We start from the raw sequence: 26,147 nt of genomic DNA, 5'->3' as shown, positions 1-26,147 counted from the left end.
CCCCTCGGCCTCTCTGTGGCTAGAGAGAGGCTAAGCACCCTGACCTTGACTTCCTGAGCTCTGCCCCCTCGGACCTGGGAAGGGTGTTGGCTTGGTCTAAAGACAATGCCCCTCTGTGGGGGCCTCTAGCCACACAGTCACCTGTCCCTCAGGCAGGGCCTGTGGGCAGCTCCAGATACCCCTGGCTTCTCTCTTGGGCTCTGAGGCCTCCTCAGGCCTGGCAGGGAGGTCTGCTGTGCATCTTCAGATGGTGCTCTTTGGCCTCAGGGCCTCGGTGACTCCAGTATAGCTCTGAAAACAGTTCTCAAAAGCCGAGGTGAAATCCAGTAACTTTCAGTGATCGTCTCTGGGGATTTGGGGCCACCAATGCGGCCCCTCACTGGGACACACTGGGGCTGGGGAGGGCCTGAAGGATCTAGCTGACTCCTGGATCCTCCTCCCTTCCTCTCACTGCCCCCTGGCCAGCACAGTTCCTCAGCTGCTTCTGGGGCTCTAAGAAATGCCCTGAAGTGGGGAGAGGGCTGCCTGAAGTGCCTCCAACTCGCATTTTGAGGTCAGAGGACACACAGAGAGAGACATCCAGTTCCCTTCCTATCAACACACCTCTCAGACACTGCCCCAGACCCCTCCCACAAAATGCAACAGCCCAGAGCTGGAGAACACCAGGAGGGAGAGGGGTGTGCCCTCTTTGGGGCATCTCAGAGAAATACACTGTCCCAGGCCAAGTTTGGAAGGTATTCGAACCCCGGGGGAAAGCCCAAGTCCTGGAGAGTAGAAGGAGAAAGGACGCTTTCAGGAGATCAGTTTAGCGCCTTCTACACCTAGAGTCCAAGAGCTCTGCCTTCATTTTACCGGGGGGACCCTGCAGGTAACCAAGGACCCTAGGAGTCCCAGCCTGCCCCGAGCCCGCAGGCCAGGATGGGAAAGAGGAACGGTGGTGCTGAGGGTGTCCATCTCCCACCCACCCTGCCCCAAACTCTGGAGTTCTGGGAGCTTGAGGGGCCCCTTGTAGCTCTGACCTTGTGCCGGAATTCTCGGGCCACCTTCCGGTCCATGGCTGGGCCAGACCAAGCGCTCGCTGTACAGCTCGCTCCTTCAGGCTCCGGGCGCCTGGCTGTCCAGAGCCGGCAGAGGCTGCGGCCGTGACAGGCGGGGCTTGGGAGGGATGGGGCGGGGCCTGGGTGGGCGGGGCGGGGCCTGGGATGTTCGGGGCGGGGCAGGGCATCGGGGAGGCGGGAGGCACCTGTCCTGGATCCGCCGCCTCTAGAGCAAACCGGCTGGAGTGTGACTGTGGCGGCGGAGGCCATGGCTGGATGTGGGGCTGGCACTGCCCTTGGAATGGCCCCCAAACACACGCGGTCGAGGAAAAGGATCTCAGGAAGCTGTCACCCCTTGCCAGGCATCTTACCTTCAGCAAACCTTCCATAATGGCCTCCTCCGTGGGCTTTTCCCATTTGAAAGAAATCTTCGATCTGTAAATTCCTCGGGACTGGGTCTTATTGTGGCCCATGGCAGCCTGAACTAGTGGGTGGGAGTGCCCCTCCTCAACTGACTTCCCCTCCCACGTTCCCACGGCCAGCTCCAAACACACCCACGCCCTGATGCGTGGAAGGGCCCGGTAATGACATCCTGATTTACAGCCGACCTTTATACCCAGGGCCCAGGCCCCGTCTAGTTCATTTGATTCAGTTCAACCAAAGGTTGCCTGACTCCTTCTAGTGCTGAGGATGCAAAGACAATGATGAACCAAGCCTGGAGAGACTGAGAGGAAAGAGAAGGCCAGGAGAGGGGTGGTAAAAATAGACGTGAATGGAGAGAGCGGACACCTTTAATTATGGAACTTGTGCCTGGATTAAACCCTGGTGAAGGCCTGCTCTGTTTGCACCAGATCAAGGGGCAGGGGACAGGAGATGGACAGTAGCCCAAGTCAGTGAACAACTGTAATTTCAAGGGCACTTAAAAACACCCTCCTCTGCAACCCACCCCCAAGAGCTTAAGTTTTGCCAGCAGACTATTTTCCTTTGGGCTAAAGTACTGCCTGGTTTAAGATGTAAATCCTTCCTGGAGAAGAGCCTTAAAATATCACCCATGTTGTTGCTTTAGTATTAACTAGTTAAGTCAGAGATTAAAAAAAAAAAAGACTTGTGGGATTTTCAAAGGTCTAAGAAAGACACACTAAATTATGCCCCTCCAACTTTGTTGGTTTTCTGCATTTCATAGCTATGTCATACGGTTGTTTATTTTGTATATAGAATTCAGGAAAAGCAGCAAATGCCCTTACAAGGGGGATGCCATCCACTGGCACTGCAGGTCTTCTTTTACATGACACTGCCCCTGCAGATTCTCTCTCTTCTTTAAATGCTTCCTTCTTTTTTTTTTTTTTTTTTTTTTGTCCTTTTAGGATCGAACTCTCGGCATGTGGAGGTTCCCAGGCTAGGGGTCTAATCGGAGCTGTAGCCGCCAGCCTATACCACAGCCACAGCAACACCAGATCTGAGCCATGTCTGCAACCTACACCACAGCTCACCACCCTGCTGGATCCTTAACCCACTGAGCGAGGCCAGGGATTGAACCCGCAACCTCATGGTTCCTAGTCAGATTCATTTCTGCTGGGACCACAATGGGAACTCCCCTTCTTGGTTTTAAGGACCACACGAAATCATCCTTCCCCTCTCCCGTTGTTACCAGGTCCAAGGGCATACTTCTTGCTGGATCACAGGCCAGTAAATTGAAAGACAAATTGTTGGGGCAGGGGATGGAGACTTTATTCAGAAAGCCAGTAGACTGAGAAGATAGTGGACTAGAGTCCCAAAGAATTATATTTCCTGAGTTAGAATTTAGGCTTCTTTTATACTAAAAGGGGAGAGGTTGTGTGTTGTTGGTTGTTGCAAACTTCCTGGTGCCAGAATCTTTTGTTTTGCAACTCTCTGTGTAGGTGTGGCCACAATGTTCCATCCAACCTCCAACAAGACAATTGTTATTCTCTGTTATGCAACTTTTTATCTCTATATGAATGGAAAAGTGTCATACCTTCAAAGGTCAGAACCTTGAGAATGGGCAATACTGTACATTTCAGGCCAACATTTTTAACTTATAGCAAAAACAATGGAATACAAAGATTCAAGTGAAAGAAATAGATCCAAGGAGTTCTGCCATGGTTCAGTGGTAACTAACCTGACTAGTGTCCATGAGGATGTGGGTTCAATCCCTGGCCTTGCTCAGTGGGTTAAGGGTCTGGCGTTGCCCTGAGCTGCGATGTAGTTCCCAGAAGAGGCTTGGATCTGGCATTACAGTGGCTGTGGCATGGGCCTCAGCCGCAGCTCCAATTTGACCCCTGGCCTGGGAACTTCCATACGCTGTGGTGCAGCCCTAAAAAGCAAAATAAAACAAAGCAAAAAAGATCCAGTATAGAGTCAGATTTGTTCTTCCCTATTACACCATGAAGGTTCCTTTTCAAGCTTCCTCTGAGACAACTTTGCCTTCATCCCCTCCTTAACCAGTGTTCTTTAAGGCTCCATCCTTGCCTCTCTCCTCTTCATCTTCCCATCTAAGCCCATGGCTTCATATACCCTGTGTGGGGATAATTATGTGTGCTTTATTTACCGCTATACTTCTAGAACAATGTGTGGCAAGGAGTAGATGCTCGACAAATTTGTAGAATGGATGCATGAATGAATCCATCCCAAATGTATACCCTCTCCCAGGGCTCTATGGGGGACAATACTATCATCACTATCACCATCTACAAGGCCTGGAATCTAGTTTGTGGTTTTTTTTTTGTTTGTTTGTTTGTTTGTTTTTTGTCTTTTTGCTATTTCTTGGGCCACTCCCGCGGCATATGGAGATTCCCAGGCTAGGGGTCCAATCGGAGCTGTAGCCACCGGCCTACACCAGAGCCACAGCAACGCGAGATCCTAGCCTCGTCTGCGACCTACACCACAGCTCACGGCAACGCCGGATCGTTAACCCACTGAGCAAGGGCAGGGACCAAATCCGCAACCTTATGGTTCCTAGTCGGATTCGTTAACCACTGCGCCACGATGGGAACTCCTAGTTCGTGTTCTAACATATAGTTGGCCAAGTAAATAATGCAAATTTTTCCCAAGACCCTCAGGCCCACATTTCTACTATTTTTAAATTCCTCCTGGACAAAGAGTATATCTTGTTCACAAAATTAATGTTTCTGTCAAGGTCTATATGAGAATGTGAGACACTTCTGTTCTTCAGTTCACATTTCCTGAGCTGATGTTGGACATATGGAGGACTAAGGCATGATCCATTCCCAAGAGGTGCTTAAAACTGAGGATAAGGTGGGGATCTGGGGAGCCAGGAGGCTGTAGTGGGGACTGGTGGGAGCTCGGCTAGGATTCTGCAGACCTGAGCCCCGGTTCTGCCACTGACCACTGAGCAGCATGGCCCTGGGCCTCTGTAAAAGGAATGCATAGGACGAGGCCCATACCAGCATCTTGAGTCTCTGGGTTAAGGGGCTTCCAGAACCCAGGTTCCTGAGTCAGGGATCTCTGAGCAAGCAAGGGATGTTGGAAGCTGCACAGACTGCCTGCCTCTTAGCTCCTCCAAGGGACTTAGGGCTGAGTGGTCTGAATCCAGGGCCGCCTGGGGAGGCCCAGAAGGGCGGAGGCGAGGCAACTGTCAGGCGCCTAAATTACGATAATGAGCTGGGCAGTGCTGTCACTCTAGCTCGGGCGGAGCCAAGTGCCTGGGAGGCGGGGCCAAGGGGCGAGAGAGCAAGAGAGACTGCAGCCTCCAACAAGTGGAGCTTTGATCCTGCCTCCCCGAGAGTCAGTCGGGACCCCGGACGCTCAGGCTTCCCAGTCCCTGCGCGCTCCTATGGGGGCCCCGGCGCCCGCGTTCTGCCTGCTGCTCGCTTGCGTCTGGCTGCCTCCGGGCGAGCCGGTCGGGGAGCCCGTGCCGGTGCAGTCTCTCGGTGAGAGGAATGTGGACTAGGGAACGGCCCGGGGCTGGGGGAATGTTTAGGGGCCTGGGCTACCTGGAAAGAGGGAGGGAAGAGAGTTTGAGAGAGGGCGGGGGTGGGGGGGGGGTGAGACAGCCAGGGAGTGGTCTGAGGGGGGAGGGGGCCGCGGAAGGAAAGGCCAGTGACAGGGAAATGGGTCCCAAGTTGGGCAGGGTGCAAGACACCCAACGTGGGGAACCAGAGGGAAGGGGGGGAGACCCTTGTTGGAGAAGATTCTCCAGGGAGAGGGAGAAAGGATTTGAGAGGCTGCAGGGAGGATGGGGGTGATGCCGGTGGTGTGTGAGAAGCTTCCTAGCAGGTGGGGAATGGGTGGAGGGAGGCATAACTTGAGTGGAGAGTGATCCCCCTCTCAGCTGCAGCACCCACACCTCGGGGCAATGCCGAGCTGCAGCCTGAGCCAGCCCAGGATCCCAGGTGAGTAGGCAAGAGCTTGTGACTGCCCCACCCACTGGTTCCATCTTTATTCCTGGTGTGGGTGACCCCCAGGGGTTATCATTGAGGGTGGGAAGGGCCTGAGGGTGGTGAGGAGGTATGGCCCATTCCTGTCCCCTTGCTCATGCCAGGCTTGTTTCTCATCTAGCCACAGCCATCAGGAGGCGATCCCTGCCATAGGGGATGCTACAACAGTGATGGGAGGCCAGGTAAGGGGAGGCCTGGGGAAGGAGGGCTTCACTGGGCAGGGGCTTACTTCTGTCTGGATCTGACGCTGGCAGGGAGCTCTGGTGGTAGCAGGAAGTTCTGCAGTTATTCAGAAGGGAGCAAATAAGATTCCTAGTATGTGTCTGAAATTATGATACATCTTATAAGTATTTACAAGACACATCTTCTCTCTTTTTCCTAATCTCTTGTGGCCCTGTAATCCGCTTATTTATTTATCTATTTAAAAATTATGTTTTGGTGTTCCTGCTGTGGTTCAGCGGTAACAAATCCAACTAGTATCCACGAGGACATGGGTTCGATCCCTGACCTGGCTCAGGGGGTTAAAGGATCCGGCGTCGCTGTGACTGTGGCCTAGGCCAGTGGCTACAGCTCCAGTTTGACCCCTAGCTTGGGAACTTACATATGCCGAGGGTGCAGCCCTAAAAAAAAGACTTTTTTTTTTTTTTTTTTTAGGGGAAGAGGGCACAAAGGTGTGGCCAGGAGACAGCTGAGCTCTTTCCTCCCCTGGGTGAAAGTTGGAAGGGGAAAGTGTAGGAGAATGTAGTTCTCTTCTCCCTGCCTGTCCTAAACCCTGCTAGAAGCTCCTCTTCATCCCCTGAGCAGTGCCTTAGTAATTCTGCCCAGAGATGACAGACAAAAACTGGGCTACCTAGTGGGGTTTGCAAGAAAGGGCTGGTTGAGAAGCAGAGCACTCAGCTACCATCCCGAGTCTTGCCTGTTACCTGTTGCTCACTCTCCCTGGATCCTCCGTGCTTTCAGGAGAGGTTCTCTCTCTTTACCAAACTTCTTTGGTCTCTGGATCAGGTGACTCAGGTTCTCTTTCTAATCCTAGCTTGCATTTGTCTCCTTTCTACAACCATGGATGTATTGCACTTGCAACCCACCCAAAGCCAGATTTCCCAGAGAATCTTTATTTTTATTTGTATGGCTGCACCTGCGGTGTATGGAAGTTCCCCGGCCAGCCGGCCAGCCCTCAGGGAATCCTGAGCCTCAATTCACACACCCTGGCCCTAGGGATCCACTCTGGGGAGCTCCTTGTGCCAGCAGGGTGGGAGCATCATTTGTAATAGAAAACAATATGTCCCAAATACTTTCCCTTTGGAAATAAGATATGAAGAGCCAAGGTAGGAGGGGATATGCTTATTTTCTTTTTTCTTTCTTTTTTTTTTTTTTTTTTTTTTGCTTTTTAGGGCCATACCTGCAGCATATGGAGGTTCCCAGGCTAGGGGTGCAATTAGAGCTGTAGCCACTGGCCTACGCCAGAGCCACAGCAACATAGGATCTGAGCCGAGTCTGTGACCTACACCACAGCTCACAGCAACGCCGGATCCTTAACCCACTGAGTGAGACCAGGGATCGAACCCTCAACCTCGTGGTTCCTAGTTGGTTCGTTTCCACTGAGCCCATGACGGGAACTCCCATGCTTATTTTCTAATGCCTAGATTAGGTGAGGGTTTTGTTTCTTTTTGCCCATTTGTCCAGGTCCCAAGTTTTAGAATCACAATCAGGTGACGTTTGAGTTGAAAAATGTCATCATTCTTTTTATTTATTTTTATTTTATTTTATTAAAAATGTTTTTGTCAGGGGGTTCCCATCATGGTTCAGCGGTAATGAACCCGACTAGTATTCACGAGGATGCGGGTTCAGTCCCTGGCCTCGCTCAGTGGGTTAAGTATCTGGCATTGCTGTGAACTGCAATGTAGGTGGCAGACATGGCTGGGATCCCACATTGCTGTGGCTGTGGTGTAGACCTCAGCTGAAGCTTCAATTTGACCCCTAGCCTGGGAACTTCCATATGCTGTGGCTGAGGCCCTTAAAAAAAAGACTGAAGAGATGTTTTTGTCATTCTTTTTATAGAAATTGAGGTAGGTGAATGACTTGCCAGGGCCCTCAGGTCACAGGCAAGAGTAAGGTCTCCTGGTGGAGCCAACCTGAACCCCCGTATCATGTATGCCCCCATGGAGTCCAGGGACCCCTGAATTTTAGTGGGGTAACAATCCTTACCCAAGCACCTCATTCCCTTAGCGGGCTTCTTTCCTTGCTGGATTCTGGGGTGGCCTCCAGGCAACGCCAGTAGGTTTCTCACATTACTCCTTCGAGCAAACAAGGGTTTGAATGGCCGTCCTTTAAGGCTCCAGGAGTGCGGGTGGGGTGGGGAGGAATAAGACTGCTGCTTAGAAAGGGCTTATGCCTGGAATGCCCTCATCAGTAAGGGAGGGGTCTCAGACCAGTAGCCGACCACCCATCCTTTCATTGCTCCCTCACTCCTGTACAGCTCAGCCACTCTTCAGAGACCTGATGGTGCAGACCAGGGTTCCAGGAACTTGGATGGAGAAAGAAAATGCATTGTTAGTTGTAGGAACCTCAGTGGAGCTGAAATTTAGCCTTCTCTTTAATTGCTGCTAGAGGCTGCAGACCGCAAAGTATTAGCAGTGTCCATGCTATCACCTACAGAAGTCACGGATATTTTCCCATCACCTTGCAATTGTTGTTGCTCTTCCCAGATTTCATTCATGCTCACTGCACCCAGATTCGGGCAGTGATAAGACCGCATACTTGGTCTCATGACCTAATGTGCTAATAAGGAAGCACAAATGTCACTGAGTCACTTTATTTTATTTTATTTTATTTTTTGTCTTTTTAGGGCCGCACTCGCGGCATATGGAGGTTCCCAGGCTAGGGGTCCAATCTGAGCTGTAGCCGCCGGGCTACACCACAGCCACAGCAACTCGGGATCCTAGCCACGTCCATGACCTACTATAACACAGCTCACGGCAATGCTGGATTCTTTTTTTTTTGGTCTTTTTGCTATTTCTTTGGGCCGCTTCCGCGGCATATGGAGGTTCCGAGCCACGTCTGCGACCTACACCACAGCTCATGGCAACGCTGGATCGTTAACCCACTGAGCAAGGGCAGGGACCGAACCCGCAACCTCATGGTTCCTAGTCGGATTCATTAACCACTGCGCCGTGACGGGAACTCCCTGGATTCTTAACCTACAGAGCAAGGCCAGGGTTCAAACCTGCATCCTCATGGATCCTAGCTGAGTTCGTTAACCACTGAGCCACAAAGGGAACTCCCTGAGTCACCTATTTTTATAAAAAAAATGTTATAAACTGCATTGCAGTATATTTGATTTCTTTTACAATCTTATGTTTTATTTTGTGTATTTAGAAACATTTCTTCTAAGAAGGGCCTCATGAGCATCACTAGATTGTCAGAGGGGTTCATGGCATGAAAAGGGTGAAGATCTCCTGATCTACACTGAAGACGAATCATTTGGACTGGGTTTACCTTTTGTTTCCAGAAAATGGCCCAGACTCTTGGTAGCACGGGCTGTCTTACCCTCCTAAGACCAATCTCAGAGGCCACATCTGAGGTGGGGATGAGGAGGGGAGAGGTCCAAGGATCCCCAGGGTGACTGAAGCTCTCAGGCCTGGGGGACATTGGTGGTGAGCCTTTCCCCGGCTACTGCAGTCTCTGAGGCCCCCGTGAGACTGATTATGACCAGCAAGGGGAAGCCGACACCAGGGGCTTGGCCTGGGGATGCAGGGTAAGGAGAGCCGGGGAGGACCCAGCAGGGAGGAAGGATGCTGACATCTGGCCAAGGAGGGCCAGTGACCTCCAGGGAGGTCAGCAGGACAGTGAAGGGGGAGGGGATGGGTGCCGGGCAGGAGCTGGAGAGACTCGGTCTCAAGAGGGGCAAAGAGCCTGAGTTGGGCTCCAGGGACTAGGGTTTCTGGATGCTTCCTATGTGCCAAGTCTTTTGCTGGAGGCTGGGGATTCAGTCCAGGGACGTAGAGGTGATGTTGAGGGAAAGGATGCGTGGGACAATCACCACAAGTGCCTTGTTGGCCCTGTGAACAAGACCACGAGCGCCCGTTCACCGCCCCAGGGCCAGGCTGGGCACCCAGGCCAAGAAGTTGTGCACATACAGGGCCTCTCTGAGGGAGGAGTCTGCTGAGTCCAGGGGCCCTGTCCCGGGTGACATTAGACACTTAGGGCTGGAGGCCTGGGAGGGCAGCTAGCCGTGTGGCGACTCCACACGCATGAAACTCAGGACAGTCCTGATCTCAGATGGTTTTTCTCTCCAGAGGCCATGTGTTGGGATTTGTGGTCTGGAAAATAAGATCTCTTAGCGGGGCTGTGCCCGTATCCTCAGACGTGTGGCATCAGGGATCATCCCGATTCAGAGTTGGGTTCTGAGGACAGCGGGGAGTGATCTGTGAGGCAGGTTGGGTGGGGGATGGCGGGGTTGCTCCTCTGCCCCAGGTCGAGGGGCTGCCTTTGTCTCTTAGCTCTGCCCCATGGGATTTCTGTGGCGAGGAGGAGGTGTCATATTTGTTCTCCAGACAAGGGGGTTTTGTGCTGGGCTGTGGAGGACCAAAGATTTGCTAGGGAGGGAGGGAGTGGGGGGAGGCGAGGGGGGCTGGAGCTCGGAGGGGAGGGGTGTGGTGTGTTCAGCCTACAGCCTTCCCCAGCCCGCCCCTGAGGTGCCACTTGGGAGGGGGTAAAGCAGGCCTCACTCCTCAGACCCAGGGCAGGCCTGGAAATCCTGTCTTTCCGCCCCCCCTCAGCGGCGGCCTTGGGGAGGTGGGGCCACTGCCTCCTTCCAGGTGATGGACAGGAAGTGCCGGGACCTCCAGGAAGCCTGCCCTCCCTGAGGTGGCCCTTGATTGTGTTCTCTGCCTTCTCCTGTCTCCCAAAGGAGGCTGAAGCCCTGGACTCTTTGGCCATGTCTTCTTGGGAAAGGCGGCTCCATCGGGCCAAATGTGCCCCCTCTTGTAAGTGCCCCCCCCAATCCCGTGGCCCAGGGGAGGCCCAGGCCTTCAGAAGCTTGTGAGGGCCACCCCGGGCTTCTCTCAGGGGGGGCCCCTGTGACCTCTTTTCCCAGCATGGGGTCTCTTTTCACCATCCCAAGCCCTGGCCCCCAGCTCCACTCCACCTCCTTCCTGGCTGAGGAAGTGTCCTGTTCTCATGACCACGGCCCCGCGGCTCCCCCCTCACACGCTCTGATTCCAGTGAGATTGAGCTGCTTGTTTAGTGGTTGGTTTTCCTTCTACATCACCTTGTTTCTATGGCCTCTTTCTACTTCCTGTGGCCTCTTCTCTTGCCCTGTCTTGTGGCCTCTCCCCTTACCTGCCCTTGTCTGTGGCCAATCCCCTCACCTGCCCTGTGTCTGTGCCCTTCCCCCCGACCTGTCTTGTGTTTGTGGCCTCTCACCTTACCTGTCTTGTGTCCATGGCCTCTCCCCTCACCTGTCCTGTGTCTGTGGCCTCTCCCTTTACCTGCCCTGTGTTGTGGTCAATCCTCTCACCTGTCCTGTGTCCATGGCCTCTCCCCTCACCTGTCCTGTGTCCGTGGCCTCTCCCCTCACCTGACCTCTGTCTCCAGCCCCTCCTCTCGCATCATGGCTCCTTCCCTCACTACACTCTGCTCTGCTTTGTCCTCTCCTCCTCTGGCCCTCCTTTCCACTGCCCTCAAATCAAATGTGAGTCCCTTCCCCTTCCCTTGCTTTATGCCCTAGACTCTTCCCCAGAGCTCCTGAAGCCGTGACAAGAGCAGTACATGCAGCTCTCTGGGCGCTCTCCCTGCTCATCCCTCACGCTCTGTATTCTCAGTGCCACCTGCCCCGCCTGGCAGCTGAGAATTTGGAGCTCAGGAAGCTGAAGGCCCAGGTGGGGTTGGCCTAGGGGCCACTTGGTACCTACTGAAGGCAGGTGCTCTGAGATCCTTCCCCAGAGCCTGCCAGGGAGGGGGCAGGGCAGCCATCCAAGGCATCCTGCTCCTCCCCCCAGTAAAGCTAGCTACAAAGGAACGCTGGGGCTGCCTACAATGGGGATCTGAGTTCCATGTGGCTCTGGGAGGGCTGGGGCAGGGGCCCCAGCATGAGGAAGGTGCTGCATCACTGTGTTCAGCCGTTCTCAGCTTGATGGGGACATGTCCTCTGTCTCCCTTGCAGACCTGTTCTCCTGCTTCAATGGGGGCGAGTGTGTGCACCCAGCCTTCTGTGACTGCAGACGCTTCAATGCCACTGGACCGCGCTGCCAGATGGGTGGGTCTGGGCTCCATTCCGCCTCCAGGCTGGGCCGTGGGTACAGCAAAATCTGTGGGCCTGAGACTTGGGGGGTCTGGCTAAAGGGAATTGGGGGTGGCCCTGCCAGCCTTGAACCCACCAGCCTCTGGTTTGGGACCCACGGGTGCTACACAGAGACGTTCTTTTTTCCCTGGCTCAGTGTATAATGCCGGCCCTGAGCGGGACAGCATCTGCCGGGCGTGGGGACAGCATCATGTGGAGACATTTGATGGCCTCTACTATTACCTGTCTGGGAAGGGCAGCTACACACTGGTGGGGCACCATGAACCCGAGGGGCAGACCTTCTCAGTCCAGGTGAGTTGTCCCCTGCCTTGACTGTCTAGGAAGGCTCCACTCAGTCCTAAAGTCTGGGCTGGCCTGGCCTCTGCCTGCCATAGTTAAAGAGGCTGGCGCCTTCCTTCCTGCTCCAAGCTCCTGCCCAGGGCATCTGCACCCAGAGGGAGCTGGGGGCGCCCAGGTTCTCATTCATCCACTCCCTCCTGGTTGCTTCTGGCCATTCATCCACTTCGTCTCTCATTCACCAAGTATTTATTAAGTGCATACTTGCCCTCTTTTCCTGGCACAAGCCCTGGTGCTGGCCCTGAGAACGGCACAGGCGTGGTCTCTGTCCTCATGACACTTAGAGTTTAATGGGGAAAACAGACATCAAGTGCAGTGAATCATTTCAAGTGCCACTGAGTGCAACAGAGGAGAAATGCCAAATGCCAGAAGAGTATGTGATGAAAATCTAATCTGATTTATTGGGAAGGATGATAATCAGGGAGAGCTTCCCTAAGGTAGTGACATTTACGTTGGGATCTGAAGAATGAATTAGAAGCCAGCCGAGTGAAGGGGTCAGGGGTGGACGTGAGAACATTCTAGGCCAAGGGAACATCGGGTGCTCTGGACCTTAGGTAAGAAAGAGCTTGGTACCTCAAAGGCAATGGCAGAAGTTCTGGATGACTCGTTTTAGGGTGATCTCCTCTAAGAAGGCTTTCTGGATGCCCTGACCTCCGGAGTGGATTCAGGGGCTCTTTTCTGTGGAACCAAAATTTCCCATCACTACCTATCATTGTGTTTCTCATTCTGTTTCTGTGATGATCTCCTGTCTGGATGTGAGCTTTCTAGGCCGGGAACCATGTCTTTTCAACTCCTGTTCCCAGGATCTGGATTAGTGCTCAGTACAAGAGTGTCTTGCATAGGAACATGTGTGGGACTCACTGTCAGGCAGACATGATCATTACACTTATCCTGTGTGTGAGTGGGCAGTCACCTTCAGGCAAGGACAAAAGTCTGCTTGGGGAGCCAGCTCTGGTGGAGGGTACCTTGGCCACTGCTGAGTTAAGGCCAAGGGCTTGAAGTTTGGGGAGATCCTGGTTCTCAGTGTCACCCCTCTGCCAGCTGGATGTGCTCCCTTCTGTCTCAGGCAAAGACCTGCCAACATGCCTGGGGGCCATGTCCTGGATGGACTGAGGATCCTGACCTTGGGGTGTCACGGGTATCACATGTCAGAGTTTACAACTGTGTCATTTCATGATGGATATGTTATAATTACTTAGATTAATGGGCTGCCACACACCTGTGGGTTATAAAATGAACTTAATAAGTCAAAACCAGGGAGCTCCCGTCATGGCTCAGTGGAAACAAGACTGACTGGGGTCCTTGAGGATGCAGGTTTGATCCCTGACCTCGCTCAGTGGGTTAAGGATCCAGTGTTGCCATGAGCTATGGTGTAGGTTGCCGATGTGGCTTGGATCTGGCATTGCTGTGGCCATGGTGTAGGCAAGCGGCTATAGCTCTGATTGGACCCCTAGCCTGGGAACCTCTGTGTGCTGTGGGTACAGTCCTAAAAAGACATTAAAAAAAGTCAAAACCAGGAGTTCCCGTCATGGTGCAGTGGTTAACAAATCTGACTAGGAGTCACGAGGTTGCAGGTTCGATCCCTGGCCTTGCTCAGTGGGTTAAGGATCCGGTGTTGCCGTGAGCTGTGGTGTGGGTCGCAGACGCGGCTCGGATCCTGTGTTGCTGTGGCTGTGGCGTAGGCCGGCGGCTGCAGCTTCAATTTGACCCCTAGCCTGGGAACCTCCACATGCCGCAGGAGCAAAAGGACAAAAAAAAAAAAAAATCAAAACCAGCATAAAAAAGAAAAAAGAGAGTATACATAGAAAATATAAGGATGTATTACCCATTAAGAATGATGAATGTTATTTTGTAAATTTTTGTTTAATTTATGTGTACATATATTTCTCACTGTGGGTCATGGTCACAAAAGTTTGAAAAATAGTTATTTCCACTATGGGGTGGCTTTCCCAGGTCCCACTTTTGGTGGTAGTGGCTCCAGCCTGCTTCACCACATTTAGCAGTAATCTAGTAGAAGGTTCGTGCACTCACAGGATGAGTTTCCACACTTGGCAGAGACACATTTTCAGACTTTTCCCTAAGCTCTGGGAGTCCCATCCCTCCCCTCCTTGGGTCCTATGGCCTTGGAAGTAGGGGTTCTGTCTGAGCAGGGGACAGAGGGGACGTGGATGCGACAGGCAGCACAGGAAGGACCTGTGCTCCCGTGTGTGTGTGTGTGTGTGCAAGGGAGGGCGAGGCCGTGCCTGCCAGGGTGGTGGTAGGAGTGTGTGTGTGTATAGTGAGTGTGTTAAGCGTGCTCTGTGATGTATCTATGAGATGTGCGTGTGTGTTCTGTATAAATGTGAGATGGTGTGGACGTGTAACTGGCCTTTCCATCTGATGGGATAACCGAGGATGGATAAACCAAAGTCTGGAAATTGAGAGGCAGCACAATTGGATCAGAATCCTGGCTCTCTCTCTCTCTCTCTCTCTTTCTCTCTCTCTGTGTGTGTGTGTGAGACCTTCATCACTTGACCTCTGTGAGCACGTGTCCTCCTCTGTGAAATGCAGGTAATGATAGCTCTGACCTCCCTGTGGCGTTGGGGGGACGGGGTAGATCTCAGAAGAAAAGCGCTTGGCACACAGCGGGCAGGTGGTCAGCATCAGTGGAAGCTCAATAGGTTGCCCCTGGGCCACAGCTGAAGCTCAGGGTCAGGTGTCTGTCAGGACCCTGCACAGTGACTTCTGAACCCTGTCTCCCTCCCTCAACCAGGTGCACAACGACCCACAGTGCGGCTCCTCCCCCTACACCTGCTCCAGGTCTGTCAGCCTCTTTTTTGCGGGTGAGCAAGAGATCCATCTGGCCAAGGAGGTCACCCATGGAGGTGTCAGGTAAGTGTCACACCTTTGACCCTGGGCTCCCCTACTCCCTGGCACAGGTGGTGAGGTACGGGTGAGCATCCTTCCTTCTCAAGCCTCAAGGAAATGGTTTTCTGGGGGCAGAGTTTCCACCACCAAGGCAGAAGCATCCTGACAGGCCAGCTGGGTTTCTAGTCAGCAGGGTTTGCCGAAAGATCCGTCCCGCGTGATGTTCTGGAACTCTCGGGCCCTGCGGGTTTCTAGATGGTGCGTCTTCGGGCAAGTGGCCAAGTTTTCCAGATAGCTGAGAGTTTACCACTATGAACATGCTTTTCTTTACTTTTTTTTTTTTGCTTTCGCGAGTTGAAGGAAATCTTCCTCTATGTATCATCCATGGCTCAAGCCTCCTCAGAGTAGAAACTGAGCACACTGTCACCTTTTTCTAATGACATGGGATCATTCTCTTAAACTGGTCTATAGTTGACTTGCAATGTTGTGTTAGTGTCAGGTGTTCAGCAAAGTGAATCAGTCATACCTATAAATTTATCCAATCTTTTTTCCCATATAGGTTATTACAAACTATTGAGTAGATTTTCCTGGGCTATACAGTAGGTTCTTGTTAATAATCTATTTTTTACAGGAGTGTGTATAAGAGGTTATTCCCACCCTCCTCATTCTTCCTCCCTGCAAATGTTTCACCCAGGGTAACTGTAAAATTGATTTTAAAATCTGTGAATTTATTCCTGCTTTATAAATAAATTTTTGTGTCATTTGTTATTAGATTCCACATGTAAATGATATTATATGAATTTGTCTTTCTCTGTCTTACTCACTCCGTATGGTAATCTCTAGGTCCATCCATGTTGCTGCAAATGGCATTATTTCATTTTTTATGGCTGAATAATTTTCCATTGTATATATGCACCACCTCTTCTTTATCCATTCCTCTGTCGATGGACATTTAGGTTGCTTCCATGTCTTGGCTATTGTAAATAGTGCTACAGTGAACATTGAGGTGCAAGTATCTTTTTGAATTATGGTTTTCTACAGATATATGTCCAGGAATGGGATTGCTGGATCATAGAGTAGGTCTAGATTTCGTTTTTTTTAAGGAACCTCCACACTGTCTTTCACAGTGGTTGCACCAATTCACATTCCCACGAACACTGTAGGAGGGTTCCCTTTTCTCTACACCCTCTTCAGCATTTATTGTTTGTAGACTTTTTGATGATGGCCATTCTGATTGGTGTGAGGTAATACCTCACTGTAGTTTTGATTTGCATTTCTCTAACAGTTAGTGATGTTGAGCATCTTTTCAGTTGGTTTTTTTTTTTGGCTATCTGTCTGTCTTCTTTGGAGAAGTGTCTATTTAGATTTTCTGCCTGTTTTTTGATTGGGTTGTTTGGTTTTGCGATATAAAGCTCTATGAGATGTTTGTATATTTTGGAGAGTAATCCCTTGTTGGTTGCTTCATTTGCAAAGATTTTCTCCCAGTCTGTGTGTTGCCTTTTCATTTTTTTTTAATGGCTTCCTTTTGCTGTGCAAAAGCTTTTAAGCTTAATTAGGTCCCATTGGTTTATTTTTGTTTTTATTTTCATTACTCTAGGAGGTGGATCGAATAAGATATTGCTGAGATTTATGTCAAAGAGTGTCTGCCTATGTTTTCCTCTAGGAGTTTTATAATATCTGGTCTTAGGTTCAGGTCTTTAATCCATTTTGAGTTTTTGTGTATGGTGTCAGAGGATATTCTAATTTCATTGTTTGTTTGTTTGTTTGTTTTGGCTTTTTTAGGATTGCACCTGTGGTATATGGAGGTTCTCAGGCTAGGGGTTGAATTGGATCTGTAGCTGCCAGACTACACCACAGCCACAGCAATGCAGGATCCAAGCCTTATCTGTGACCTACACCACAGCTCGTGGCAATACCGGATCCTTAACCCACTGATTGAGGCTAGGGATCGAACCCACAACCTCATGGTTCCTAGTCAGATTCATTTCTGCTGCACCATGACAGGAGCTCCCCTAATTTCATTCTTTTAATGTAGCTGTCCAGTTTTCCCAGGGCCACTTATTGAAGAGACTGTCTTTCCTCCACTGTAAGCTCTTGCCTCCTCTGTCATAGATTACTTGAATTTATTTCTGGGCTTTCTAGACATGGGATCATTTTGAATGTCACTTACCTTGGTTGGGACCTCATGGATGCCTGGGGGACAACGCTAGGGGTGAGGACCCAGCTTCCTACACCAAAAGGCCCTGGACTGTGCTCCTTTCTAAAATGTTTCTTGCATCTCTTCTTCATTGGCCTTTCCTTCTCTTGCTGTCACTGTCATTTCATGTTGCTGTTGAGGGGGGACCTTCCTGCACTGACCGTTCTCTCCTTTCTCATTTCCTGCTTCAGACCTGGAAACTGGGTGACTCAGCTTTCTGGGGCTGAGTATAGAACTACAGGCCCCAGAGGGTTTTCTCCTGTGAATGAAGCATTGGGAGATGGATCTTTTGGTACCAGCTTTGGCTGCTTAGACACTTTTGCTTTCCTCCTGATTTTCAGCTGGTTTAAAGTTGCCAAATTCCAAATTGGCCAGAAGAGCCTGTGCTGGTAAAACTGGGAAGGTGTCAAGATTGCTGTACCCCTGTATCTTTTCTTTTACTCCCATTCATCTTTTCTCTTGGCTTTTTCTTTTTCTCTTCCCACTCCTTTCTTGCTCCCCACCAAAAATATAAGCAAAGTAGAGGTCTGTTAATACCCTCTCTCTTGTCTACAAGAAAGGAAATGGCAGATTCAGTCACTTTAAGATTTATCCCTGCCAGGGAAATAGCAATTTTATTTTATTTTATTTATTGCCTTTTTACCATTTCTTGTGCCACTCCCTCGGCATATGGAGGTTCCTAGGCTAGGGGTCTAATTGGAGCTATAGCTGCCGGCCTATGCCAGAGCCACAGCAACACCAGATCCGAGCTGCGTCTGCAACCAACACCACAGCTCACGGCAACGCTGGATCCTTAACCCACTGAGCAAGGCCAGGAATCGAACCTGTAACCTCGTGATTCCCAGTCAGATTTGTTTCCACTGCACCACAACGGGAACTCCCTGTTTTTTATTTATTATTTTTCTTACTCTACTAACAGTGCTTTATTGAAACACCATCAATGAAAGATACATTAATAATTTTTATATAAAAAGTCATCACTGTAGTTCCCTTTGTGGCTCAGCGGTAACAATCCAGACTAGTATCCCTGAGGGTGCAGGTTCGGTCCCTGGCCTCGCTCAGTGGGCTAAGGATCGGCGGTTGCCATGATCTGTGGTGTGTAGGTCACAGATCTGGCTTGGATCTGGCATTGCTGTGGCTGTGGTGTAGACCAGAAGCTGCAGCTCTGATTTGACACCTAGCCTGGGAACTTCCCTATGCCACACGTGAGGCCCAAAAAAGCAAAAAAAAAAAAAAATCACTGTCAGTGCTCAAAATCCATGGTTGTCTTCACTGTGATTCTGTGATTCCAAATAGCAAAGGAAGTTGCAATTTTAAAACTCTGAAAACTAAAGAATCCCTTTCTAATCGTGGACTTTTAGGCACCCAAGTCAGGAGAAGGGAAAGTAGGGACCTCAGACATTGTAGTACTTGTGGCTGGTGGGAGAGGCAGATCCTGTGTGCATGGTGGTCTCCTGCAGACAGGGGATGGTGGGTCCTGGGTGAAGGGACTGGGCTAGTGGACGTGGTATGGATGCCCTGAGGCTCTAGGCTGTGCCTTACAGGGTCCAACTGCCACATGTGATGGGGAGCCTGCATCTGCAGCAGCTTGCCGGCTATGTCATCGTGCGGCTTCAGTCGGCCTTCACGCTGGCCTGGGATGGTGCCTCCGCTGTCTACATTAAAATGAGCCCAGAGTTCCTGGGCTGGACCCACGGGTTGTGTGGGAACAACAATGCCGACCCCCAGGACGACCTGGTGACCAGCTATGGTGAGGTGCTGGGCAGGTGGCTTACAAGGGAGTTTGGTGGGGGTGGGGGGATAGGTCAGGCTGGTAGGGGTGGAAAGGGACTTGGGATGGAATCCTGGGGTCATGGTGCTAAAGACCCAGTGAGTGGTCAGGGACCCCTTCCTACCAAGCGTGTTTTAACTGCTCTGGACCTCAGTTTCCTCATCTGTAAAATAGTCATAATGAGAATTTCTACTAGGGTTGAGTGGGGATTTAATGGGCACTTTGCTAGTTGGCAATGACCCTGCAAGGGATGTGTTAGGGTGGGGGGTGGGGGGCATGGCGGGGTGCGGAGGGCCAGGGAGAGCCAGGAAGAGTGTGGTAAGACGTTAAAGTTCAGGGTTCAGGCCAAACCATGGCGACTCTGGCAAGAGGAAAGGAAGTGACACCTTTGAGCAGCCACAACATATGGACCACTTTACATGCATCATCAGGTATAGTATTTGCAATCCATTCATGAGAGGACTCTTTGCCTTATTTCATATATGGGGAAATTCGGGCTCAGAAGCTCATTCAGGCTCACACATTCGTTCTCTTTCAATTGCAAGGTGTTGCTTTCCTCAGATTAGAGCAGCAGGCAGCCACTCCAGGGAACTCACATGGTCCTGGGCATTCTTGACCATTCTTTTTTTTTTTTTTTTTTTTTGCTTTTGCTTTTTAGGGCTGGACCCATGGCATATGGAGGTTCCCAGGCTAGGGGTCAAATCGGAGCTACAGCCGCTGGCCTACGCCAGAGCCACAGCAATGCTAGATCTGAGCTGCGTCTTCGACCTTCACCACAGCTCACGGCAATGCCGGATCCTTAACCCACTGAGTGAGGCCAGGGATCGAACCTGCAACTGCAACCTCATGGTTCCTGGTCGGCTTCATTACCGATGAGCCAGAATGGGAACTCCTTCTTGACCATTCCTACCAAATAGCTTTTTCAGGAGAATGGCTCTGTTGGGAAATGTAGATTGGGATGGGCACTCGGGAGGCTGGGTTCTTTACCTCCTTGTCCTCCTTTTGGCCTCTCTTCAGCTCCACCTGCCTCCTCCCCACCCCTCACACCCCTGCCACCTGTGGTCATGCTTGCCCTCCCCTCCAGGGAAGCTGACAGATGATGTGGCTGAGTTTGTGCACAGCTGGCAGGAGCAGGCTCCCAACCAGCCTCCAGGGCCCACGACCTCCACCTTGCCTCGCCCTCCATGCCTACAGCAGAGCCCAGGAACCATGCAGGTCTGGATCCTGGGGAGACCCCCTCCCCCCACTCTGGTCCTCCCCAACCACAGACCCTGTGCCTGGCTTAGGTTGGTTTCCCATGTACTCCTTGGAAAGTCGGTGGCTGCAGGGGCCCCGGGTTGTTTGTTCCCATACCCTGGCCATCGCCTCTGCACCCTCCTCTTTCTCTCTCTTGGGCCCAAGTTCGGGTTCTATATGGGACTGGTAAAGTCAGAGGACTGTACCTGGCCCTGCTGGCTCCCAGCTCTGGCCTTGCCCCAGGGTGTGTATGACCGCTGCGAGGCACTGCTACGGCCCCCCTTTGATGCCTGCCATGCCTATGTCAGCCCTCTGCCCTTCACGGCCAGCTGTACCAGCGATCTCTGCCAGTGAGTGGGTAGCCAGTGTGTGTGTGTGGGGGTGTTGGTATTGGGTGATGGGGAGATCTCTCCCAGTATTGGGTGGGTGCTTAGCACAGGAGCCACTAAGTTTGACAATCTCATGCGCTACAGGTATGCCTCCCAAAGCTCTGAAATTCTCCTCTGTATACTTGGGACAGACCGTCCTCATTCAACTGAGCCCCAGAAATGAGGCCTGACCCCCTTAGGGTCACCTAAGTCAGGGCCATGTTGAAACTAGAATCCGGGGTTCCCATCTCCAGTCTAGGGTCTGGATAACCTAGCTGCCTTCCCTGGTCCCCTTTCCCAGCTGTGCGGCAAGGAGCGGTGCCCCGAGCCCTGAGGGTCTCTATCTGGGAGGCTGGCTACAGGTTGGATCTTCTTCCAGCGTGACCCTCCATTTCCCTGCACAGATCAGCGGGCGATGAAGCTACTTGGTGCCGGGCACTAGCAGAGTATGCCCGGGCGTGTGCCCAGGCAGGCTGGCCCCTGCAGGGGTGGAGGAACCAGCTCTGGCAATGCAGTAGGTGCAGCCTGGTGGTGGGCAGGGAGGGACCCAGACAAGCTCTGTCCTAGGGTGTGGGTGGCCTTCCCAGGCCTCAGCTCAATGAGGAGAACCACAGTTATCAGAGCTTTAAGCCCTGAGGTTCCATTCCCATGTGACAGATGGGAAAACGGGGAGGCTCAGAGAGGGAGGGGCTGGCCTGGGGCCACAGAGGGAGATGCGGGTGGTTCTCAGAGTCTCTCAGGCTCTCACTAATTTCTTTGTCACCCAGTGCTCCCACTGGAACTAGAGGATCAGGAAAATCAAAGCCCTTTCATGCTCAACGCAGGGCTTGGGGTAGGGGCTGGGTGGGTCCTAGTAGAGCTGGGGCCAGAAGGGGGCTGACAGGCCATACTGCTCCCTTCCTTCCAAGTGGTGCACTGCAAGGAGAAGGCTTTTATCTACAATGAGTGCATCTCCTGCTGCCCCGCCTCCTGCCAGCCCCGGGCATCCTGCGTGGATAGCGAGATAGCCTGTGTGGATGGCTGCTATTGCCCTGACGGTATGCTAGGGGCGGTGTGGGTACTTGGCAGCATCTTTCTGGCCTGGAATGGACAGACATGAAGCAAGGGCTCCGAGGATGCCCATCTGTAGAATGAAAGAAGGAAGGAGCAAGTGAATGAATGAATGGCTTAAGGGAGGTGAGGGGAGGGACAGAACTGTAGCTCTTGACAGTTCATCAGGGTATTTAATTTCATCAGCACTGAACTTTTTTTTTTTTTTTGGTCTTTTTTTTTGGCCTTTTCTAGGGCTGCTCCCGTGGCATATGGAGGTTCCCAGGCCAGGGGTTGAATTGGAGCTGTTGCTGCCGCCCTACGCCAGAGCCACAGCAATGCAGGATCCGAGCTGCGTCTGCGACCTACACCACAGCTCACGGCAATGCCGGATCCTTAACCCACTGAGCAAGGCCAGGGATTGAACCCGCAACCTCATGGTTCTTAGTCGGATTTGTTAACCACTGTGCCACAACGGGAACTCCAGCACTGAACTTTTTAAGGTGTGTAGAGGAGGACAAGTCATTCATTCATTCATTTATTCATTTATCACACATGCATCTGTTTAAACATTCACCCGCGTCCTGTTTTTCGTGGTGTATGAACTTGCAGCACATCTGTAGTGTGCAGCTCACTTGATGAGGCTGGAGGTTGGGATTAAAAGAATATGAAGAGGAGTTCCCGTCTTGGCACAGTGGTTAATGAATCCGACTAGGAACCATGAGGTTGCGGGTTCGATCCCTGGTCTTGCTCAGTGGGTTAAGGATCTGGCGTTGCCGTGAGCTGTGGTGTAGATTGCAGACGCGGCTCGGATCCCACGTTGCTGTGGCTCTGGTGTAGGCTGGAGACTACAGCTCTGATTTGGTCCCTAGCCTGGGAACCTCCATATACCGCGGGAAGCGGCCCTGGAAAAGGCAAAAAGACAAAAAAAAAAAAAAAAAAGAAGAAGATACAGCCATTGACGTCAGGGATCAGAATCAGGTTGCAGTGATACGCTACTGACACATATGACTCTAGTCTAAGGCATAAGGTGGTGAGGACCAGCTCAGGCGTTCAGACAAGAAGAGGTAAAGGACTTCATTTCTGGAGAGAGGCTGTCAGGGAAGGCTTCCTGGAGGAGGCGGCACCTATGTTGGTTGTAGATGCAGTGACAGGCTTTTGAGAGGTAGGGAGGAGAAGCTAGTCAGTATGCACTTTGGGGTGAGTCATTCCCTGAGCAAAGGTCTGGAGATGAGATTATTTGCTCAGAGGAGATTCAGATCTGGCCTGAGCCAAGCATTTCTACGGGAGAAAGTTTGAAAGTGGGCTAATGGTCAGAGTTTGGATGAGGAGGCTCTTCATCACAGGTCCTGGAGAGCCTTGAACGTTTTGAGAACAGAAGCAGAGGTGAGGTCAGTGAGCCTTTGCTGTCACCCTAGGGCTGATCTTTGAAGATGGGGGTTGCGTGGCACCAGCTGAGTGTCCCTGTGAGTTCCATGGGACCCTGTACCCGGTTGGCTCTGTGGTGAAAGAAGACTGCAATACCTGGTCTGTGTCCACTGCAGGGCAAGAAGGAGGGGCATGGGGGTGACTGCTGGGGCTTTCCATCAGGGCTGCCCACCTAGGGCCTGGGAGCCTGACTACATGGGGGGACTCAGCCTCTCTGAGATGCAGGAGATCGCGTCAGATCCATCACTCTGGGGGTAGACTATCAGTCACCCATTTTAGAGCTGGGGAGACTGAGGGCTGGGCAGGAGCTCTGTGGACCCTGCAATCCTCCAGTGTCTATCCTGGTCCTGGTGGGGTGAGCCCCTGCCTACCTGGTCTCTGTGTTTCAGCACTTGCACTGCGGGCAAGTGGGTGTGCAGCACATCTGTCTGCCCAGGTACGTCTGACCTTCACCTTGGACTCTACCCATTCCCTCTAGCCCCACAGCTTTTAGAGCAGGGAAGCTGGGGACCAGGCCTGCTGGTGGGGGGTCAGGGGGCGGTCCCTCAGTTCCATCAGCTCGGGCCTGCTCCTCTTCGTTTCCTCGGAGCAGCTTTTCCAGATCAGGAGGTTTTGCCCCACCCCCTATCAGGGAGGTTTTCTTATGGGATCCTTCCTGAGTGTGGGGGGTTTGGACCAAGACTGGTTTCCCTTTAGACAGGCCTGGGGGCGGGGGGGGAGGCAGGGCCACATCTTCCCAGTGACCAGAGCTCTTAAAGGGAAAGCCAGGGCTCCAGACACTGCCCTGATTCCTGGGCACAGGGTGCTGTCTCTCCTCCTCATGCTCAGAGCTGCGGGGCAGAGGCAGTCCCCATGGGCCAGCTCCCCTGGCTCAGCTGCCTCTCTCTGCCCCTCAGCCGAGTGTTCCGTGACTGGCGACATCCACTTCACAACCTTCGATGGCCGTCGCTACACATTCCCCGCCACGTGTCAGTACATCCTGGCCAAGAGCCGCTCCTCGGGCACCTTCACAGTGACACTGCAGAATGCCCCCTGTGGCCTGGTAAGGGCTGGGACCCCAGGCTGATCCAGCCAGCGCCCCCTGGCCTCCACCTGCTAGAGAGACTGGGCCTCAGGTCCTTCCACAGCCCCCTCACCCTGCTGCCCATTCTTTCTGGACAGAGCCAGCGGGCAGCAGATTGGGTTCCGGCTCCAGACCATCTGCTAGCCGAGAGTCACGTCCCTTTCCTGGGTCTCAGTGTTTAAAAAAAAAATCTCTAGTGTGGGTCTAACTCGACTTAATCTTCTCTGCTTCTTTGGATTATACCTTTGGTGTCTCTGTATTCATTCATTCACTCATTCAGCATATACTGAACATCTGTGTGTGCAGAAGCTGTGTTGAGTCTTGGAGGCTAGGATGAATTAGACCTAGTTCTACTCTCTTGGGCCTTATAGTTTGGTGAATGGGGTAGACAAGGGATCCCTATAACCTGCTGTGTTATAAGAGCTGTGACAACGCAGAGAGGACAGAGTAGATCTTTCTTTCCCCCGTTATTGTTTCACCGGGACTTTGGGTGGAAGGAAGAGATGGATCAGACAAGGTTATCTTTTTAAAACTTTTTTGTCTTTTATCTTTTTAGGGCTGCACCCATGACATATGGGGGTTCCCAGACTAGGGGTAGAATCGGAGCTACAGCTGCCAGCCTACACCACAGCCACTGCAAAGTGGGATCCAAGCCATGCCTGTGACCTACACCACAGCTCACGGCAATGCTGGATCCTTAACCCACTGAGCGAGGCCAGGGATTGAACCAGCAACTCATGGATACTAGTCAGATTCATTTCCACTGTGCCACAACGGAAACTCCCTGATTATTTTTATATTATCATTATCATTTCCTAGGATGACCTTTCCTATCTCTGCAAACTAAATTTCATCCCCTCCCTATATGCTTTCCTATCACCCCACACCTGTTTGCAGCACTGATCACAATAGTAATTAACCAACTTTGTAATCACTTATTTCATGTCTGGATCCCATACAAATTGTGTCCTAAATGAGGGCGGGGACCGTATCTATCATTTTCATCATGCGTGTGTGACCGTTTTTCTGTGGCAGATCGGTCTGAATGGGTCCAATGCGAACTACCCATTTCAGAGATGAGACATTTGAGGCCCAGAGAATTATTAGCTCAACTCCTGCTTGCTTATGAGTGGAGCTTGATACTCTGCAGGGTGTGACACACGGAAAGAGCTGTGTCAACATCCCTTAAGGGATGAAATTAAATTAGTCCTGGTTTGCAGTCAAGTAGGGAGGCCAGTGTTTCTGAGGCTAGACTCTGGACCATCTGGGGTCCATCTCTGTTCTGTCATCACCTGAGAATTGACTATCATTTTTATTTGTATGACCCCAGTTCTACCACTAACCTTCTCCAGTCTGTGCCTCTGCCTTCCCAGTCCCCAGAGGAAAGCATTTGGTTAGAAGACCCCTGATGTCCTTTGGGTCTCTGTCTCTATGAGGCCTGCCCCTGGCCTCAAACTCTGCTGAAATCCCTGCCTTTGGAGGGCTCTTCTGAGACAAGCAGGAAGACAGACTAACTCTGCCTTGGCCTTCCTCTCTCTCTAGAACCAGGATGGAGTCTGTGTTCAGTCAGTATCAGTGATTCTACATCAGGACCCTCGGCGGCAGGTGACCTTGACCCAAGCGGGGGATGTCCTTCTGTTTGACCAGTACAAGGTCACCCCACCCTACACAGATGGTACGGCTCTGATGGATGAGAGCTAGTTGGAAGCTGGGGGCCCAGGCTCTTTTTCCAGGCTCCTCTGGCCAAAGGCACTGCCGTGTGGGCAAGAGTTCACATTCTAGTCCTGGGTGAATCAGGCCAGGAGGGCACCTTTTTCCCAGGAACAGGGGCTCTTGACTTGTAAAATTGTTTTTGTTCCCACCCCAACTTGACAGTAGGCTTCATAGCAGTATGATGGCTTCTCCTAGCATTAGGATATGAATGGAACTGTCTTCCAGCCCTAGTCTCATTGTCAATTAATTATTATCCTGATTTCATAAGGGATGTGCTTTCGTGCATCTAACAAAAATTGCAAAACTACCTTTTTTTTTTGGGGGGGGGTGCTTTTTAGGGCCACACCCGAGGCATATGGAGGTTCCCAGGCTAGGAGTTGAATCAGAGCTGTAGCTGCTGGCCTAT

General features: G+C 51.8%; 2 protein-coding genes across 3 annotated transcripts in view; one reads left to right on the top strand and one right to left on the bottom strand.

Annotated features, from left to right (window-relative positions):
- USH1C (USH1 protein network component harmonin) overlaps nt 1-1,135 on the bottom strand; it is a 53,818-nt gene extending 52,683 nt beyond the window's left edge. For both annotated transcript variants that reach the window (XM_047776183.1, XM_047776184.1), the window contains exon 1: nt 1,020-1,135. In XM_047776183.1, the coding sequence (XP_047632139.1) occupies nt 1,020-1,055 (36 nt within the window). In that variant the 5' untranslated portion in view covers nt 1,056-1,135. The remainder of the gene's footprint in view (nt 1-1,019) is intronic.
- A 3,704-nt stretch (nt 1,136-4,839) lies between these two features.
- Nucleotides 4,840-26,147, top strand: part of OTOG (otogelin) — a 91,367-nt gene continuing 70,059 nt past the window's right edge. The window contains exons 1-16 of the mRNA XM_047774287.1: nt 4,840-4,945; nt 5,347-5,407; nt 5,574-5,634; nt 10,362-10,437; nt 11,616-11,708; nt 11,890-12,044; nt 14,842-14,960; nt 18,678-18,883; nt 19,989-20,119; nt 20,384-20,490; nt 20,913-21,022; nt 21,417-21,545; nt 22,956-23,064; nt 23,355-23,401; nt 23,862-24,007; nt 25,571-25,703. Coding sequence (XP_047630243.1) covers nt 4,849-4,945; nt 5,347-5,407; nt 5,574-5,634; nt 10,362-10,437; nt 11,616-11,708; nt 11,890-12,044; nt 14,842-14,960; nt 18,678-18,883; nt 19,989-20,119; nt 20,384-20,490; nt 20,913-21,022; nt 21,417-21,545; nt 22,956-23,064; nt 23,355-23,401; nt 23,862-24,007; nt 25,571-25,703 — 1,780 coding nt within the window. The 5' untranslated portion in view covers nt 4,840-4,848. The remainder of the gene's footprint in view (nt 4,946-5,346; nt 5,408-5,573; nt 5,635-10,361; nt 10,438-11,615; nt 11,709-11,889; nt 12,045-14,841; nt 14,961-18,677; nt 18,884-19,988; nt 20,120-20,383; nt 20,491-20,912; nt 21,023-21,416; nt 21,546-22,955; nt 23,065-23,354; nt 23,402-23,861; nt 24,008-25,570; nt 25,704-26,147) is intronic.

This window comes from Phacochoerus africanus, chromosome 4 (assembly GCF_016906955.1).
Source record: "Phacochoerus africanus isolate WHEZ1 chromosome 4, ROS_Pafr_v1, whole genome shotgun sequence".
Lineage (NCBI taxonomy): Eukaryota > Metazoa > Chordata > Mammalia > Artiodactyla > Suidae > Phacochoerus > Phacochoerus africanus.
This window is presented reverse-complemented; position numbering and strand designations above follow the sequence as displayed.